The following is a 21,632-nucleotide window of genomic DNA, read 5'->3' as shown; positions in this document are numbered from 1 at the left end:
AAACACATTGAACTTTTTACAAAAAGGTTACTTTAGACCCAAACTGTTATTTTGACAAGGGTAACATGAGAAAATGGACCCCAACTTGTTCCGCAATTTCTCCTGGGTACGCAGATACCCCATATGTGGGGGCTAACTAATGTTTGGGCTCACGGCAGGGCTCAGAAAGGAAGGAGTGTCTTTTTAGAACGCAGACTTTGATGGAATTGTCTGCAAGTGTCATGTTTGGTTTAGAGAGCTTCTGATATGCCTAAACGGTGGAAACCTTAAACATGTAACCCAATTTTAGAAACTAGAAACCCTCAAGGAATTTATCTAGACGTGTGGTGAGCACCTTGAACCCTTTAACCCCTTAATGACCGCCGATACGCCTTTTAATGGTGGCAGTTAAGGGGTCTTATTCCGCAGTGACGCTTTTTAACGGCGCTGAGAAATAGGGGTATAGCACTCCACCATTCCTAGACCCTCTGACTCTGTCCCCGACACTCTGCATCTTCTTCCTGGAAGAAAATGGTAGGCACATGGGCAGTGCGCCCGAGATCTGCCGGCTGGTACCTGGCAATAATAGGAGATTTTTCCTATTGGTTCACGAATAGGTTTTCCTATTGATTCATTTTGATCACTATGATAGACCCTATCACAGTGATAAAAAAAAAAAAAAAAAATGGAAATCAAACCCCCCTTTGTCTCCTCCTTAGTTTGGTAAAAATACTAAAATAAAAAATATATATATATATATTTTTTTACATTCTTTGCAGTTAGGGTTGGAGCTAGGATTGGAGTTAGAATTGGGGGGTTTCCACTGTTTAGGTACATCAGAGGGTCTCCAAATGCTTCATGGCGCCTGCCATTCATTCCAGCCAATTTTGTGTTCAAAAAGTCAAAACGGTGCTCCCTCCCTTCTGAGCCCAGCCATGCGCCCAAAAGGTGGCTTTCCCCCACAAACGGGATATCAGCGTACTCAGGAGAAATTGCACAACAAATTGTGGTCCATTTTCTCCTGATACCCTTGTGAAAATAAAAGTTTGGGTCGAAAGTAAATTTTTTGTGAAAAAAGTTAAAATGTTCATTTTTTCCTTCCACATAGCTTTAGTTCTTGTGAAGCACCTGAAGGATTATTAAACTTTTTGAATGTGGTTTTGAGCACCTTGAGGGGTGCAGTTTTTTGAATGGTGTCACTTTTGGGTATTTTTTAACACACAGACCCCCTAAACTCACTTCAAATGTGAGGTGGTTCCTAAAATAAATGGTTTTGTAAATTTTGTTGGAGAAATGAGAAATCGCTGGTCAACTTTTAACACTTATAATGTCCTAACAAAAAAAATTATGCTTCCAAAAATGTGCTGGTATAAAGTAGACATGTGGGAAATGTTATTAACTATCTTGTGTGACATTACTCTCTGATTTAAGGGAACAAAAATTAAAAGTTTGAAAATTGCAAAATTTTTGCCAAATTTCCTTTTTTTTCCATAAATAAACGCAAGTCATATCAAAGAAATTTTACCACAAATATGAAGTGCAATATGTCACGAAAACACGTATATTACTTACCAGTAATGTGTTTTTTCTGAACCCATGACAACACCAATGAGGGATCCACCCTTCAAGGACAGGAAACCTTCAAGATAAAAAGGGCGGCTTCCTCTCTCCGCATCAGTGGATTACAGAGAATGAGAGGAACTCCAACTTAGTGTACACACATGTATATACATTTATACAAATTATCCTTAACCCCACCTTAATTGGTAAACTATATACAATAACCCACCAACCAGAAGCTGATGGCTTAGTAACGGGAGGGAATATAGGGGTGCTGTCATGGGTTCCGTAAAAACACATTACCGGTAAGTAATATGCGTGTTTTCCTGTCACCCATGACAGCACCAACGAGAGAATTACCCTATCAGGGAGCGACCACAGCCTTTTGCCAAATGTGAGATCAGAAGGGGCAGAAAGTTTGTCTATAGGGACCATAAAAATGTGGAAGGTGACAACCACGTAGCTGCCTTACAGATCTGTTCTATGGACATGTCTGCTCTTTCAGTCCAAGACGTTGCCATCGCTCTTGTAGAGTGGGCCCTCAAGTTGTCAGTGACCAGTCTTCCTGCGCCTACATAGGCCAATCTCATAGCTTCTCTTACCCATCTGGATAGGGTACCCTTCGAGACTCCCGTCCCCTTCCAAGAACCCTGGAAGGAGACAAACAGAGCCCTATCTTTCTTCTAAGGTTTTGATGTCAACAAACAGTAAAGAAGGCATCTCCTGACATCTAGGATGTGGAACTTCTTTTCCCTATCATTCTTTAGGCAAGGACAGAAGGAAGGTAGAGATCTCTCCTATGACTTATGGACCCTAGATACTACTTTAGGCAGATAGAGTAGATTTAAAACCTGACCCTGCCTATCGTCCATTACCATGGTAAAAGGAGGATCTGCCGACAGGGTCTGTATATCGCTTACTCTCCGTGCTGATGTAAGGGCTACTAAGAGTATAGTCTTTAAGTACTTTTATGGATCCTTAAGTTAAAGGCTTAAAGGGGGGGGGGTTCTGTCAAAGCATTCAAGACCAGGTACAAGTCCCATGAAGAGACCCTGGCCACGGGACTGGTATGGATCTAGCGCATGCCTTAATATACCTGGCCACCCACTGACTTCCCTCGAGGTTGCAATTATACAGAGCCCCTAAGGCTGATACCTGAACTTTCAAAAGGTACTAACTGCCAGGCCCTGTTCCTGCCCCTCCCGAAGGAACTCCAGGATTTCTTTTAGGCGCACCTTTCCTTCCAGAGAAAACCCTGAAGATGACAAGAATTATTTCCCAGGTCCTACCAGGGCCAGGGTGAAATCCCATTTGATCCGAAAGGAGTCTACCGCCTGAGGACTTTCTTTTGGATCCAGGAAGCAGAACCTCTCTACTTTGCTGTTCTGTCGAGTAGCAAAAAGGTCGATTTCCAGCCACCCCCACATGTCCACCAAATGTCTGAATATTGCCGTTTTTGATGGAACTGTCGCCCTATAGAAGAGGTCTGTGGCTCAAAAAAATTTGCTGTTATACTGTCCTTTCCTCTCATGTGAAGTGCAGATAGTGAAAGGATGTTTCTCTCAGCAAGGCTGAAAATATGCTTTGTAGCATACATTCGGGAATGGGACCGTGTGCCCCCCTCATGATTCAGGTACGTAACTGTGACCTGTTTGTCCGACAATATTTTCACATGATGGCCTCGCAGGAATGCTAGGAGACTAACGCATTCTCTACCGCCAGAAGCTTCCACATATTTGAGGAGGCTTCCTTTTCTACTGCTGACCACGTTCCCTGAACCACATGGTCGTCCAGATGTGCTCCCCACCCCCTTGGGACTGGTGTCTGTGGTAACTACCCTGGTGAAGTGAGGAAACCACGGGAACCCCTCCTGAAGGGATTCTATCTCCAACCACCAGCTGAGTGAATGTATAACCTCCCGAGGCAGTCAGTTTACCCTCCAGATACCCTTGCAAGAAACGTTGTCTTTCCAAGACGAACCCCTACAATTCTCGAGTGTATTTGGGCCCACTTCACTGCCGGGATGTGTGAGGTCAGGGAGCACTCATGAGGGACACCACTGAATCTTGTATTGACCTGGAGAGGAGACTCAGCAATTTTTTCTTTTTTTTGATCTGGTAGGCGACACTCTTGCTGGCATGAGTTGAGTAAGATTCCTAGAAAGATGTGTCCTTTATGGGTCTAACCTTGATTTTTCTAGGTTCAACCACCACCCTAAGCTTTATAAGATGGTGGCAATGTCTCTCACTTGACTGTGGCAATGAGTGAAAGAACGGCCTACTATCAGGAAGTCATCCAGGTATGGGATGACCAGTCTTTTTCCTGAGGGGGGCCGTAACCTCCGCTACAAATTTCTGCACTGGAGGTGGTGTGTGGTGCCCCCTACTGGTACTACCACTCAGAGACTTCCAGAAAGTGTATTGGCACGTGGTAATATGCGTCCTTCAGGTCTAGGACAGCCATATAGCAACAAGGAAAGAGCAGTTGTATTGCTGATTTTATTGATTCCATCTTGACTTTTGGAATCTTCAGGAACTTGTTCAGGCCCTTCAGGTTGAAAATCGTTCTGTACGAGCCGCAGGTTTCTTTATTAGAAACTGGGGAAAATTGAAACCTTCCCCTTCTCCTGCTGGCACATCCTGCAGAATTTTTTCTCCAAAAGGCACTGTACCTCTGACTCTAGTGCTATTTGCTCCGAGTCGGACGCTCATGGGGCCATCACAACGAACCTGTTTGGGGGATCCCAAACTCCAACTTCGACGCTGCCCTCACCAGGTTGAGAATCCAAGGACTGAATGATATTTTCTCCCAGGCTGGAAAGAAGAGGGAGAGCCTTCCTCCCACCTGGGGTGAAGAGTCATTTGTAGGGCTTTCTACCACTTCAGGAAGAAGTACTGAACAGGAACCCCTTGCTCTTTCTTGGTCTATCTTCCCACCTCCTATATTCTGTGGATATTCTCGTTTGGTTGTATCCTTTCCCCCGAGAGGACAGTCTGAAGGATGAGAAGGGAGGATTTGGGAACCCCTTCTTATCGGCCGCTTTTTCTAAGATGTCATCCAAAGCTGAGCCGAATAAGTATTGACCTTCACAGGTGAGAGAACACAGTTTTCCCTTTCACCTGAACGTCCCCCTGGGCAACTTTTAACCAGACTGCTCAACAGTCTACTTTAGACAATGCAGCAGCTCTCGCGGCCAGTCTGGCTGAGGCCTGTTTCACACTTGCTTTTTTTTGCAGCGCGTTTTTCCCGCAAAAAAACGCATTGAAAAACGCATACAAAAGCATACAACTGCTGCGTTTTTTTCAAGCATTTTTATGAGCATGCATGAAAAAAACGCAGCGTTTTTATGCGTTTGTATGCGTTTTTACCGCGTTTGCGTTTTTTTCCAACATTAGGTGGCCCCTCACACTAACCCAAACCATGACTTTACTAACCCTAACCCTGACCCTAACCCTAACCCTTAACCAAACCATACTTAACCCTAACCCTGACCCTAACCCTGACCCTAACCCTTAACCAAACCATACTTAACCCTAACCCTAACCCTTAACCAAACCATACTTAACCCTAACCCTGACCCTAACCCTAACCCTGACCCTAACCCTTAACCAAACCATACTTAACCCTAACCCTGACCCTAACCCTGACCCTAACCCTTAACCAAACCATACTTAACCCTAACCCTGACCCTAACCCTGACCCTAACCCTGACCCTAACCCTACCATACTTAACCCTAACCCTGACCCTAACCCTTAACCAAACCATACTTAACCCTAACCCTGACCCTGACCCTAACCCTTAACCAAACCATACTTAACCCTAACCCTTAACCAAACCATACTTAGGCCTGTTTCACACTTGCTTTTTTTTGCAGCGCGTTTTTCCCGCAAAAAAACGCATTGAAAAACGCATACAAAAGCATACAACTGCTGCGTTTTTTTCAAGCATTTTTATGAGCATGCATGAAAAAAACGCAGCGTTTTTATGCGTTTTTAGTGCGTTTTTACCGCGTTTGCGTTTTTTTCCAACATTAGGTGGCCCCTCACACTAACCCAAACCATGACTTTACTAACCCTAACCCTGACCCTAACCCTGACCCTAACCCTTAACCAAACCATACATAACCCTAACCCTGACCCTAACCCTTAACCAAACCATACTTAACCCCAACCCAAACCCTAACTAACCTTAACCCTAACCCTAACCCTTAACCAAACCATACTTAACCCTAACCCTGACCCTAACCCTGACCCTAACCCTTAACCAAACCATACTTAACCCTAACCCTGACCCTAACCCTGACCCTAACCCTGACCCTAACCCTGACCCTAACCCTAACCATACTTAACCCTAACCCTGACCCTAACCCTTAACCAAACCATACTTAACCCTAACCCAAACCCTAACTAACCTTAACCGTAACCCTGACCCTAACCCTGACCCTAACCCTGACCCTAACCCTTAACCAAACCATACTTAACCCTAACCCTGACCCTAACCCTGACCCTAACCCTTAACCAAACCATACTTAACCCTAACCCAAACCCTAACTAACCTTAACCCTAACCCTAACCCTGACCCTAACCCTTAACCAAACCATACTTAACCCTTACCCTGACCCTAACCCTGACCCTTAACCAAACCATACTTAACCCTAACCCTGACCCTGACCCTAACCCTAAACCCCCTTAACTAACCCTAACTTTACCCAAACCCCTAAATTCCATTGTCTAAACTAATGGTAAAAAAAAAAACGCATGTGCAAAAAAACGCATACATAAGCATGCCAATGCGCACATATGCTCACCATAGACTTATAATGGGTGTCTTGCTGTAAAAAAACGCATTGCGCGCGCATGCGTTTTTTTGAGGCAAATCGGACGCACAAAAAATGCAACAAGTTGCATTTTGTGCGCCCGAGCGCATACCGCAAAAAAACGCATGCGCGGTAAAACGCGTACAAACGCATGTGTATGCGCACATAAGCGCATCCCATGCAAAGTATAGGGAAAAAAAACGCATGCGCTACTTAGCGCTAAATTACCGCAAAAAAAAACGCAAATGTGAAACCAGCCTTAACCCTAACCCTGACCCTAACCCTTAACCAAACCATACTTAACCCTAACCCTGACCCTAACCCTTAACCAAACCATACTTAACCCTAACCCAAACCCTAACTAACCTTAACCCTAACCCTAACCCTGACCCTGACCCTAACCCTTAACCAAACCATACTTAACCCTAACCCTGACCCTAACCCTGACCCTAACCCTTAACCAAACCATACTTAACCCTAACCCTAACCCTGACCCTAACCCTTAACCAAACCATACTTAACCCTAACCCTGACCCTGACCCTAACCCTTAACCAAACCATACTTTACCTTAACCCTGACCCTAACCCTGACCCTAACCCTTAACCAAACCATACTTAACCCTAACCCTGACCCTAACCCTAACCAAACCATACTTAACCCTGACCCTAACCCTGACCCTAACCCTTAACCAAACCATACTTAACCCTAACCCTGACCCTAACCCTGACCCTAACCCTTAACCAAACCATACTTAGGCCTGTTTCACACTTGCTTTTTTTTGCAGCGCGTTTTTCCCGCAAAAAAACGCATTGAAAAACGCATACAAAAGCATACAACTGCTGCGTTTTTTTCAAGCATTTTTATGAGCATGCATGAAAAAAACGCAGCGTTTTTATGCGTTTGTATGCGTTTTTAGTGCGTTTTTACCGCGTTTGCGTTTTTTTCCAACATTAGGTGGCCCCTCACACTAACCCAAACCATGACTTTACTAACCCTAACCATGACTTTACTAACCCTAACCCTAACCCTGACCCTAACCCTTAACCAAACCATACTTAACCCTAACCCTGACCCTAACCCTTAACCAAACCATACTTAACCCTAACCCAAACCCTAACTAACCTTAACCCTAACCCTGACCCTAACCCTTAACCAAACCATACTTAACCCTAACCCTGACCCTAACCCTTAAGCAAACCATACTTAACCCTAACCCTGACCCTAACCCTTAACCAAACCATACTTAACCCTAACCCAAACCCTAACTAACCTTAACCCTAACCCTAACCCTGACCCTAACCCTTAACCAAACCATACTTAACCCTAACCCTTACCCTAACCCTGACCCTAACCCTTAACCAAACCATACTTAACCCTAACCCTGACCCTAACCCTTAACCAAACCATACTTAACCCTAACCCTGACCCTAACCCTTAACCAAACCATACTTAACCCTAACCCTGACCCTAACCCTAAACCCCCTTAACTAACCCTAACTTTACCCAAACCCCTAAATTCCATTGTCTAAACTAATGGTAAAAAAAAAACGCATGTGCAACAAAAAGCGTACACATGCATGCCAATGCGCACATATGCTCACCATAGACTTATAATGGGTGTCTTGCTGTAAAAAAATGCATTGCGCGCGCATGCGGTTTTTTTTTTTTTAGGCAAATCGGACGCACAAAAAATGCAACAAGTTGCATTTTGTGCGCCCGAGCGCATACCGCAAAAAAACGCATGCGCGGTAAAACGCGTACAAACGCATGTGTATGCGCACATAAGCGCATCCCATGCAAAGTATAGGGAAAAAAAACGCATGCGCTATTTAGCGCTAAATTACCGCGAAAAAAAACGCAAATGTGAAACCAGCCTTAACCCTAACCCTGACCCTAACCCTTAACCAAACCATACTTAACCCTAACCCTGACCCTAACCCTGACCCTAAACCCCCTTAACTAACCCTAACTTTACCCAAACCCCTAAATTCCATTGTCTAAACTAATGGTAAAAAAAAAACCGCATGTGCAAAAAAACGCATACATAAGCATGCCAATGCGCACATATGCTCACCATAGACTTATAATGGGTGTCTTGCTGTAAAAAAACGCATTGCGCGTGCATGCGTTTTTTTGAGGCAAATCGGACGCACAAAAAATGCAACAAGTTGCATTTTGTGCGCCCGAGCGCATACCGCAAAAAAACGCATGCGCGGCAAAACGCGTACAAACGCATGTGTAAGCGCACATAAGCGCATCCCATGCAAAGTATAGGGAAAAAAAACGCATGCGCTATTTAGCGCTAAATTACAGCGGAAAAAAAACGCAAATGTGAAACCAGCCTGAGTCGGCCGATGCATCTGCCAAGAAGGCCGCCCTGATTTCTGGGAGCGTGGCCAGAATGGAATCCCTGGACAAATTTTCGCTCAGCTTGTCTTCCAATGTGCTCAGCCAGACCATGAGGGACCTCATGCAGGTTGCCGCAATGGCCAGTCTCAGCACCCCTGCCGATGACTCCTATGTAGCTTGCCCCACTGAAATGTCTGGAACTTCTACCCTGATAAGGCTGGTGTTGAGGGTCGCTGCGGCTCCTCTGGCTACAAATGCTGCTGCTGTGGCTGCAGACTCTGCTGCAGAGGAGAGGGTTGCTGTGCCTGCATTGCTGCACTGGACCCCTGCCTGGCCGGCGATCTACCCTTGAGAGTGTCTCCTGCAGCTTCCGGCACCAACCCCCGGAAGTGTTCCGGGCCAAAGTTTCTGGCCGCGTCAGAGCGTGACTTCCAATTTCCGGTTGTGTTCTGTGACCACGTCGGGACGCAGTGCTGCCAGCTAGCCATGCGGTGATGGCGTTGCAGAGTCCCGCACGACCAACGGCCGAGACCCCATCTGCCCCCCCCTGCAGCACTTCCAGTACCTCTGGCGTCAGCCGAGGCAGAGATGGTGCCCTGCCACTACCGACCGACCCAGGTCTGGGACCGGTCTTCTTTCTTCTGCCGCTGTCTTGCAGGTGAAAGTTCCCCTGTCCAGGACAGGAAACCACTGATGCGGAGAGAGGAGCCTCCCTTTTTATCTTGAAGGTTTCCTGCCCTTGAGGGGCGGATCCCCTCTCTCGTTGGTGCCTTAAAAAAAACAAAAAAAAAAACACAACAATCTCAGGATCAGTGGAATCCGTTGAAGCGTTCCAGAGCTGGAACCTCATAAAGTGACATTAGACAGAATTGTAAAAATTGGCTTGGTCATTAACCCCCTTCCTTACCAATGACTGAATAGTACGTCATCGGTAAGGATCCCCTGCTTTGAGGCTGGCTCCAGAGGTGAGCCCACCTCAAAGCTGCAACATGTCAGCTGTTATAAACAGCTGACATGTGCCCGCAATAGGTGCGAGTGGAATCGCCATCCGCCCACGCCTATTAACTAGTTAAATCCCGCTGTCAAAGCTGACAGCGGGCATTTAAATAGCACTTCCGGCCGCCGGGCCGGAAGTGAGCTCATCGCCGACCCCCGTCATGTGATCGGGGGTTGGCGACGCGTTGCCCTGACAACCAGAGGTCTCATAGAGACCGCTATGGTTGTTGCAGGCAGATCGCTTTGAGCACCGCCTGATGGCCAGAGCACAGCAGTAAATCTGCTACATATGGGCGATCTGCTCATCGCCCATATGTAGCAGAGTTGATCGAATTGTGCATGCTTCAAGCCTCCTATGGAGGCTGTTGAAGCATGCCAACAGTAAAAACAAAAATAAATAAAAATCTTTAAAAAAAAAAAAAAAAAAAAAAAAACACCCTAAAAGTTCAAATCACCCCCCTTTCGCCCCAATCAAAATAAAAAAAATAAAAAAAAAAAAAACACACACACACACACACACACACACACACACACACACACACACACACACATTAGGTATTGCCGAGTTCAGAATCGCCCGATCAATTAAAAAAAGCATTAACCTGATCGCTAAATGGCGTAGTGAGAAAAAAATTCAAAAAACTCCAGAATTACTTTTTTTTGGTCGCCGTGACATTACATTGAAATGCAATAACGGGCGATCAAAAGAACGTATTTGCACAAAAGTGGAATCATTAAAAACCACTGGTCCCACACAAAATAAGCCCTCACATGGCCATACTGATGGAAAAATAAAAAAGTTATGGCTCTGGAAAAAGGGGAGCGAAAAACGAAAATCTAAAAAAGCTCCGGGAGTGAAGGGGTTAAGGTAAAAATTGGCTCACTTACTAAGGGGTTAATGCCGTTCAATGTGTGGTAAAATTGATGAGGTAATTTTACTCTTTGGGTCAGTACGATTACAGCGATATCACATCGTTTTTTGTGTTTCGGTGCTTTTACACAATAAAAACTTTTATAGAAAAAAAATTTATCTTTGCATCTATTTATACTGAGAGCTATAACTTATTTTTCCGCTGATTTGAGCTGTATGGCGACTTGTTTTTTGTGGGACACACACTAAAGAATCGGTGGACTTTATTTTGATTGTCAGACAGTCACATATTTTGGGGACTCATCGCCTTGTGTGATTGGCAGCGTGTTGTGTAGCTGGGGTGTGTGGACTGTTTTTGGGTTTGATTTATGATCGCTTTATGGCCTAGAACAGCTGTTGAGAGTTGGACTGAGTGAGAGGAAATAAATTAATCCTTGCAGTCACAATCCAGGTCATGTGCTGATAAGTGTGTACGAGACAGTAAGGTTAAGCTTTTAGTGTATTTTTGATGCTGCCATTTGCTCTCCAGTAGATAAAACTCAGTTAGAGATGGATTACTCTACTATTCCTACTGAGAGGGCTGTTGATGGGTTCAGCGATTGGGTAATGTGTATGGGGGCACTATCCGAGTGATGGTGGGGAGAGATGTTATAACTAGAGTTGAGCAAATTTGTTCAGGTTCCCTCTTATTCGGCAAGCTATAGCGCTTACCAAATAAGCTGCAGAGGCAACCCAGCTTCCTGGATCGCTCCGGCTGATCAGCGCCACAGCTGCCTGTGTCACAGTCACACCACACACACGGAGAGCCCAACAAACAGGCTCTGAATTCGCTCCACTTTAGTTATAACACGACTCATTTCGGACTGTTGATCACATTGTTCTCCTGGAAAAAAGTTGACGGCCAGCCTGTCAAACAGGCAGCTTTCTCACAGGCGCACTCGGTTTAATGTGCACTCCTGTATATGGGGAAAGTATCATTCGGCCAACAGCCATCTAATGTGTGTGGCCAGCGTTAGGATCTGTGAATACATTTGCTCTGTGTTCAAAGTTGCTCATATTTATAATGGAGACTATCAACATGTAAACTGCAATGTTTGAAGGCGATTAAACAAATTAGGCAGTCTGTTAGCAGAACTATTACATATACAGAATACAAAAAAACAAAAAAACAAAAAAAACAAAATCATGGCACATTGGACCAGGTTCATGAACTTTAGTAAAAAAAAAACCAAACACATCTAATTTGAATCTGTCCAAACACTTTCACTGGCAAGACACTGAAGGCATATGGACATAATGATGTGGATGAGTCACGTCTCGCTGCAGGAAATCAACACAAGCAGACAGGGTACGGCCACGGCAGAGCGATTTCTAGATAGAAAACAGCTTAGACCTGAACCATGTATTACAGACAAGAGTCCCAGCATCTGTCAGGGGCCATGTTCTGTAGACGGAGATCTAATGCCCAGGATTTCCTTTTCTAAAAGGTATGGCTAATGGTTTTACAGGCCGTACAATATTTAATAGAAACGCTTCAAATTAGCTAACCCAAGTATTTATCTCAGTCACACAAAAGTCAGCTGTTTGGGATAAACTTCCTTAATCAAAGGCTTGTAGATGTAGAAAATAAATGGAGCCATTACGCAAGAGCTCCAGCAGTCACGTGTGCTGCCGATAGGACGCCATCGCTCAGCGGCTCTGCTGATGTAGATCGGGTCCAGATTCTGCCGATAAATGCTTATTAGGATTATCCTTCTACCACATTGTGCACATCACACTTGAAAAGCCAACCTTTTTTTTTACTGAGTAAATGACTACAAACATAGAATGTGTCACTTTTTTGTCTCTGTAGATATTACCTTTAAGGCACCACACAGTTCCACAGTATCAGCATCGTCCACTACAGTAATACGGAAGTTTGGGGTCTGTAGAAGTTCTTTGAACAAAAGGCCATGTTCAATTACTTTACTTCCTGAACAGAAAAAAGAAAATATGTTAAAAAAATAAATAAATAAAATCAGTTTTGCAATTCTTACTTGCATAATATACATCTGCTTCTTTTATACTGTGCTCATTTATCACGATACCCACTGCTATGCCTAGTCACCCAATTCACCAACATTGTATGATAAATCTATACCATCAATATAAAATATACACTAGTGAAAAGCGCAAAGTTTACAAGGGATTACTGAAGCTATTCTAAGGACTGGCAATAATAAATTACAACAGATGATGGAGCAAAGCAGCAAACAAGGTGGGCAACTATGAGGGAGTACTTGAAAAATAGCAGATGTCGAGATCTTAGGCTATGTGCCCACGTAGTTCTTAGGTTGTGCAGATTTTGTTTGAAAATCTGCAGGTAAATCCGCAGGACAAAAGTCCTGCGGTTTATCTGCGGATTAGCCTGCAGTTTCACACCTCATAATGATAAGGTGTGAAACCGCACAAAGAATTGACATGCTGCGGATTGTAACCCGCGGAAAAATCCACAGCTTGTGCACTGCGTTTTTGTTTTCCCATAGGAAATAAAGGTACTGTACAACGCAGCAGAATCTGCTGCGGACCCGCAGAGCCAAAACCGCTGCGGATCCGCAGCGTGTGCACATACCCTTAGTGCCAATGACCTTATGAATGTGTATTTACAGTCCTATCCAGCGGGAGTTATGGGACTTGCAACTAAAAGGACCATGGCACGTCACGCCGCACATACTAAATTACCCCACGATCTTATAAGATCCTTCATAAAATAAATCACATATCCCATGGCTGGAAGACTCACTGGTAACGTGGCCTGCCAAAGAATGGAAGCCTAATTTAACAGAAAAAAAAAAAAAGTTCTTTAGGCTGCATTCACACACCAATGTGGCACACCCTAGGGTTCTCCTTTTTTTCCAGTGACTGTACACTGACCCATAGTTTCACTGATCCATACTCATCAGTTTAAGAAATAGATCCATGTGTCCGGGAAAATGACGGTCAGTAAAATCTATGGGGATTGATATAAAACTAGGAAGACAGATTTGGTACTATCAGATTCCATCAATGTCTCATCTGATTTTAATCAATCCATTGCTAAGAGTAAAAAGTTCAGACAGACTACCTGTTCCACTGAAGCTGCATGTATTTTTCACAGGCTTGGCATTCTCCCTTTTTATTTTCGTGCGGCTGGAAAAAAAACAAAAACTGATGTGTCTCCATGTGTTTAGCATGGACACACAGTCCATGAAAAAAAAGGTCATCTAAATAGCACCATAAGTTATAGGTACGCGTGGTATCGGTAAAATAAACAGATACAATACGTACGTGTAACAAGGCCATATGAATGAGGCCTCACATGGCTGTGTGAATGCAGAATGAAATTTTTTTTTTTAATCACCTCTCGTCTTTAAAGATTGAATTAAAAACACCACCTTTTTATATAACCTTTGTAGATTTATAGAACAGTGGTGAAAAAAAAAAAAAATTCAGATATTTGTAAGAATTTTTTCTTAATGTTCCCATTTTCCGATACCCGTAATGTTTTCATTTTTCGTGATTTGGGGCTCCCATGGCTTACTTTTGTGGACTGTGCGGACGTTTTTATAGATACCATTTTGGGGTACATACGATGTTTTGATTGTTTCACACTAATGTATAGCAGAAATGACCATCTCCTATGAACTCTCTTACCAGAGGAGATTCCCAATGACCAGCACTGGGGTCATCAGCAGACCCCCAGCTGTCATGACATGTGACGGGGTGCCGATGGGCAGAATTAATGACGTGCTTCCAGCCAACACGTGTTAAATCCTGCTGTCAGTGATTGACAGTTGGATTTAACAGGTTAACAGCTGTTAAAGGCACTTGATGGCGGACTTAAATTTAACACACTTGAAGTGGTTAAGAGATGTTCAAAAGCCTGACCAGACGCACATCAAATGTTTTTTTGTTTTTTTTTTTAAATTTGTTTATTAACCAAGAAAGAGAAACCACATGTACATTTATGCATACCCCAAAATAATACACATGCATTTTGCCAAAATAATTGTGAGTGAATAGCAATTCACACATTAAATTGTTTATACAATTTAGTTTCACAGGTCTATGAGTTATTGCTTAGATAACGAATTATTAAACAGGTGAACAGAAGCATTGTCAAGGTCTATATCTTTGAAAGTACATAACACAAACGCACTACTAATCTAATTAAACTACAACCTAACACGCTGCCTAGTACATTATATAATATTTAAAAAAAATGATGTGATGCCATAAGTACTTCTCGATAGATTTCAACTATAACAGTCACGGTGGTGCCGAGCCTCCACTCCCCGATATAGTGAGATGAGAGGAATTCCATCTATCCCAGATTTTATCAAATTTCCCCATACAGCCCCTGTTTTGATAAAGTGTTCGCTCATATGGGATGACCGAGTTTACCAGGTCAATCCAGGCTCTGCGAGAGGGTTCTGACCCTCCCATCCAACGTAACGCCAGCACCTTCCTAGCCAAGAAAAGTGTTTCACATAGAAAGATCCTAACATAGTGTCCCAATTGTCATCTAGCACCCCGAATAAACAAACTGATGGACTAAGAGGAACAGGAATTTGCACTAAGCATGTTAGCAGTGATGTTACTTCAGACCAGTATGAAAGGACAATGGGGCATCCTCACACCATATGTACAAAGTTTGCTTCCATTGTATGACACCTCAAACATTCCTAGGATTGGAGACGACCCATCCTGAAAAGTCGCGATGGAGTTAGATATAACTGGTGTACGATATATAATTGAGTCAATCTATTATTGATAGATGGAGATACTTTAGTTGGAGATTCAAGAATCTCCTCCCAATCCTCAGCCTGAGCATCAGGAATGAGATCTTCCCACTTTCCACTAATTGTCGCTATAGCAGAGCCAGTTCCTGCGACAACATGTATGTGTAAAGAGTAGAGATAAGGCCCTGAGGGCCTTGGGATTTAAGGATTCCTATTAAAGGGAGAGATGAGATGGGTTGGGTCGTACTTGAATACCGTAAATGCGAATGAACAGCTGGATCCGAGTTGAAGATAACCGAAGAATTGGGATCTAGGGACATTATATTTAAGTTGGATTTGTTCAAAAGACAAAAGATATTACCTTCATATAGGTCTTTTATTAAAGAAACACCATGTGAGATCCAAAAGCCAGCGGACGGGTGGTTCAGCAGCACTGGGAAATATAGCTATTGTTCTAGATTAGCATTTCAGCAATGATGCCCTCAAAGTGGATCACTTTTTTGATCGGTCTCCAGATCGACCTCGCTAAACGGAGTAGAGGTAACAATCGGGGGGCATTAAGTTTATCTGTTTCTAAAAAACCTAGCGGGCAGTCAGTCTCTGCAGCATGAATGAGATGTTCCGAGTTAGGTAGATTATTCTCCGGCATCCACTTAAAGCTTCACTCAGCACTATGCTGAGGGAGTAACTAAGTTTGGGAAGTAGAATCATTTTAATTAGATTAATACGGCTGGCAACAGATAGGGGAAGTTTACTCCATGAGGCGAATTTGAGTTTGACCAGTTCCAGTAATGGCAAGATATTAAGTTGTAAGTCAGGATCACTGCTTTTAGATATATTAATTCCTAAATATTTAAAAGTGAGACACTACGGGCAAAGGGGACAGAGAGCTAAGATGGGCCACGAGAGAGGGGCATGAAAGCGGACTTGCTCCAGTTAATATATAGACCGGAGTATTTACTAAATTTATCTATGGTAGTAATCACATGTGGCAACGTCTCGTCCGTTTTATCCATAAACACCACCATGTCGTCAGCGTATAAACCAATAGTATCTAGACGATCCGCTATTTTTATACCTCTAATATTCGGAGAGGCCCTCATACGTATTGCTAGCGCTTCTATAGCGAGGGCAAAGAGGGCCGGGGAGAGGGGGCAACCCTGGCGCACTCCCCTAGAAAGATAAATAACTTCATATCAGAATCCTTTTCTAACTATACAAGCTTTAGGTTTTGCGTATATTTCACCAATCCATTTTTGGAATTTAGCACCTAAGCCATATCTTTGTAAACATGCAAACAAGAACGGCCATTCAAGGGAATCGAATGCTTTAGCTGCGTCCAGCGACGCCAGGGCCCAATTATTATCCGGTACCAGAGAGCTATACTGAATCACTGATTGGACCCTCCTGATATTTATAGAGGTGCTCTTACCGGGCATAAAGCCCGTCTAGTCCGGGTGTATAAGATCTAATATTACTGAGTTTAATCTAGTGGCCAGAATCTTAGTGAAAATTTTATAATCTACATTTACCAGTGATATGGGGCAATAAGATCCACATTCAAGGTGGTCCTTCCCTTCTTTCTTGAGAATGATAATATTTGCTTCATGAAAGGAGTCAGGTAAGCAGTCCCCCCTCAAGATCCCCTGAAATACTTTTAGAAGAAGTGGTGCCAGAATATCTTGATATTTTCTATACATTTCAACAGGGAAACCATCTGGCCCAGGGGCCTTTCCAGGGGCCATAGCCATCATAGCATTTTTAATTTCCTCTATAGTAAAATCAGCATCCAAAAAGGCCCGCTGGGCAGCATCCAGTGTGGGGAATTCTATATCTGATAGGTAATTTAGGCATTGTGGAGTATGAAGACCACTCGCTGAATTATATAATGTTGTATAACACTCATAAAAACAGTGAAGTATATCTTCAGTTGAGGTCACTGTTGAATTATCCAATGTTCAGACCTGGAGTATGGTGTTAGATGTGTTATGCTGATGCACCAGAAAAGCCAAAAATTTACCTGCCTGATTCCCTAGTTCAAATTAGGATTGCCGAGTAAAAAATAATTTGCGCTTAGACTTGGTGTCCATGTGCTGAGTATATAGCCTATGGGAAGTCAGCCATACCACTCTATTCTTATTAGTCTGGGTAGACAGATACGCTGCTTCGGAGTCTTTAAGTCATTGTTCCATCTCGTCATCCTTCCTCGAGGTCATCTTTTTAATATAAGAGATCGTAGAGGACAAACATCCTCTCAAATACGCCTTAAAGGCATCCCAAAAAGATTAGTATCCTGGGGTTCAGGGTGAGACGAGATGAAACAATCTAATTTGTCTATAGTTCTGTCATTAGAGCCTATCAATTTCAGCCAAAATGGATTTAGTTTCCAAAAAGTATTGTGTTTTGATTGGCCAAAATTAAGTCCAAGTCTAATTGGGCTTTGATCTGAAATTCCTTTGTTACCATGTTCTATGTCATCCACCCACATCGATAAGCTACTGGAACCAAATATATAGTCTATACGGGATAGAGGATGTTTAGTAGACCAGTGACAGGTGTATTCCTTTACCCTGGGGTGGCGCATCCTCCACAGATCCAACCAACCACTATCCTCCATGACCAGCACCAGTGAAGAGGGAGATGAGGGTAAAGAGGAGGACCCTCCAGAAGTCTCTCCATCCAGTCTATTTCTATCGAGACAATGAGACAATCATCTATAACTAGATTAAAGTCCCCCATACATATAACGTGTGAGTCAGGATAATTTAGAGCAAAGCTCATTGCCATCTGAAGAATTGACATACCGGCTGGGGGGGGGGGGGGGGGGGGGGAGATTGTATACACATAGTTATAACATATGTCTTGGAGTTGATCAGTGCGCATACAAAAACAAAGCGGCCTTCCGGGTCTCTTCGAGCCTCCCTGACCTCCCATCTCACATCCCGGTGTATCAACAATGAAACCCCCCTCGAGTAGCTAGTATGAAATGCGTGAAGAAACCACTGTACCCATGGCTTCTGTACATGTCGGGCTGAATCCCTGGTGAGGTGCGTCTCGATCAGAGCCACGATGTGGGGGTGATGGCACTTAATCTGGGAAAAACCTTAATTCTCTTGCGAGGAATCCCAAGACCCCTCACATTCCAGGTCATACAGACAATTTTAGAATCCATGTCCCCTCATTTAGGGATGAGATACTGTATCACACGAGTGGAGTTTATAGGCAACACGTAAAGATGTTTGGCAGCAATATCTATAAAAACTACAACAAACAAAACCAACAAGAAAAAGAGAACAATAAGAAGTTCAAAAATAAGGGAGCAAAGTTCTTCGCTCCCATCGTACATCCAACACGGGGATACCGTCCCTTGGAACAGTGTCCGGTATGGTTGTGAAGTCAGACACCAGTGGAAGGAGCTCCAATGGTACAGTTCTTCGGATAAATCTCAATTAGCTGCAAACATATCAGGACTTATTTCCACAAGATCCCGTGTGAGAGCGTAACCACTCAGCTGCCTCTGCCAGATCTGTAAAGAACATGGAAGAGCCCTCATGGACAACGCGGAGACGAGCTGGATATACCATTGAATACAAGATGTTCTTTTCTCTGAGTTGCTTCTTAATGTCCGTGAATTGTGCCCTTTGCTTTTGGAGTTCCATAGAAAAATCATGGGAGATCGAAATCGTGGCATTGTTAAACTTAATAGGGCTTTTCTGACGTGCCAGACGTAATATAGCATCTATGTCTTTACAATTGAGGAGGCGCGCCAGGAATGGTCTAGGTGGACTGCCCGGTGGAAGTGGCCTTGTGGGGACCCTGTGAGCCCTTTCCACAGAAAACGTGGAGGAGAATTCATCTCCAAGATTATCCTTAAGCCAGCCCTCTAAGAATTGCTCAGGTTGCTGACCCTCCGAGCGCTCCGACAATCCTATAATCCAAATGTTACTTCGGCGCAATCTATTTTCAAGATCATCCGCTTTTTGCTTCCAGGCATTTATAGAGCCGCCCACTCTTGTTAACATAATTTCCATGGGTGGGAGATTATCTTCTAAGTGGGATACTCTCTTTTCCACTTCTGTAATGCGCCCCCTCATGGTTTGCATATCCTGTTGGAGACGGCCCACCTCAGAGTGCACATCCTCCATCTTTTCGGTCAGGGATGCTCTAGTTAAAGATATGGCCTGCATTAATTGTTCGGATGCTTGTTAAGAGTCAGATCATCCTGGTCCCCACCTCCCTCACTATCAGAAGCGTGGTTTTTACGCTGATCTGTAGTTTTAGCATGTGATGAATTGTGCCTGAGAGATCGTGCACTGTCGGATGGATCAGTTCTTGCAAATTCTTTCAGTTTGTCAGCTGCCCCCGACCTTTTTGAGTGATTCATATTGAACAGTGATGCAAATGGCAAGCTGAATAAACGTGTGCCCACAAAATCCCCTCTTTCCTCCGAATCCAGCAGCTAGTGTTAACCTATAATATATATGTGCTCAGAATAGGGTCACAGGGTGAAGTGTTGATTTATGACCAGCCTGAGGTTGTCACCCAGGTCCCGCAGCACAGGGTGTATTGCCGTGCCTGCAGGGGGGGGGGGGGGGGGCGCCACAGTCTGTATGTACAGACCCCTGAAATAACAGGAGCCGCGGGCTAGTTTGTGACCAGGGGAGCGCGGGGCTCATTTCTCAGAGATCACACCGTGGTTCCCCTGCAAATACCTCCTAAAATCGTTAAGTCAGCCCACAGGTCTCCTCAGGAGCGGGATCCGACAGATGACATTCGTCTCTGCAGGAGACACAGGAAATAATGGCCGCCGCCGTCCACTACAAGCCTCACTCCTCACTGATGCCACCCACGCACCTCCCGGGAAGCTGGATGTTGTCAGGAGCCCGGGGGACCGTGCTGCAAGCAAATAAATATATCACTCTCAGCAGGCTCTGTGTCAGGATAATTGCCCGGATTATAGGAGCTCTCCCAAGGTGCATCCTCACGGCTCTGCTACATCGCCCCGCCCCCACATCAAATGTTTTTTATAAAGAAATATTACATAGGTTCATTCCTTTAAGCATTTTCTGATTGTTTTTTCAGGTGGAATCTGCCTTAAAACAAAGTCTTATGCACATACCCTTGGGCTATGTGGACACAATCTTTTTGCTGAATTTTCGAAATGTAAACCAAGCAGAAACTCCAAGTTTTTGAGGAGTTTTGAAGAGTTTCCGCTCATAGTCCGTTTCAAAATACTCCTTAAAATATTGCGTGCGCAAAGCCTTATGGTGGATTTGGAGAGGATCCACTTCAATCCAATTTCTCCTTAAAAATAACAGAACAATCTTAGACCAACGTCACGCTAACAACAATAGCTCCAATAAACTCTTCAACGCAGAAATCTCAGCAAAACTTTAAATGGTGAGCATGTCAACAGCTGAATTTATAAGTCACTGCTTCCTACTAAAAGATGGTATACACAAAAACTCACTGCCTCTTCAGACAAGGTCTTCTGCACCCATAGGTGTATAAAATCTGAAGAGCCAAAGTTTAAATTTTGTATCTATTCTTCCACTATCATTTATACGGTATTAATTAGCTTCTTTTGGTTACTTTTCTCTGACCCATAAGCCGATCTTATCTTTCAATCCACAGACCATTCAACTTAACACTAATCAGAGAGGAAGGACACAATTATGATATGGAGCAAACATGCAGCAAAGAGAGATAAGAGCCCAAGCTTTTAGATATATCAACTACCCAGAACAGCTCATAATGACCATCATAATATACATATTAATAAACCCAAGTAGATTTTATGGGTGTCATATTACCTGATCTCCAAAGCATGAAATTGGATAGCTAGAACATTATGTCTCGGATTTGTCGCCTTTCGAGACATTAGAAAGATATAATGAAATTATGCATTGCCAAAAGAAGACCCTGTGTCTGATGATGTGGAATGTATTACCTGATTAGATATAAATAGCTTTTATTCTGTCTGCTGAATGATCTACTTTAAATGTTTTATAGGACATTTCTTTATTGTATTTTTTATGATACGGACAGAAATTCTACAGAATGGTTCCCAGAATAAAACACAGTTGAGGAGTCCTGAAGAGAAGCATGGTCAGTACCAGGTCTGCCTCTTATAGTAGGGAACAGGTTATCTTTGCTATGAGATATCGGCATCTGCAAGAGAATCAACTCAATGTCGGATGGAATCGGCCATGAGTAAGTGAGAACTATAAAGAAGCTGAATATTGAAAAGAAGGGTTTAGCAAAAAGTACCGCTGGACCCTACTAAGGTCAAATCAGTA

General features: G+C 43.6%; 1 protein-coding gene across 1 annotated transcript in view; it reads right to left on the bottom strand.

Annotated features, from left to right (window-relative positions):
- GPD1L (glycerol-3-phosphate dehydrogenase 1 like) overlaps window positions 1-21,632 on the bottom strand; it is a 70,792-nt gene that overhangs the window by 26,543 nt on the left and 22,617 nt on the right. Inside the window, exon 5 of the mRNA XM_073568683.1 lies at window positions 12,433-12,545. Coding sequence (XP_073424784.1) covers window positions 12,433-12,545 — 113 coding nt within the window. The remainder of the gene's footprint in view (window positions 1-12,432; window positions 12,546-21,632) is intronic.

This window comes from Dendrobates tinctorius, unplaced genomic scaffold, assembly GCF_039654945.1.
Source record: "Dendrobates tinctorius isolate UK_male_01 unplaced genomic scaffold, ASM3965494v1 ptg000005l, whole genome shotgun sequence".
Taxonomy (NCBI): domain Eukaryota; kingdom Metazoa; phylum Chordata; class Amphibia; order Anura; family Dendrobatidae; genus Dendrobates; species Dendrobates tinctorius.
Note: the sequence above shows the minus strand (reverse complement) of the source record. Positions and strands in the feature narration are given on the sequence as shown.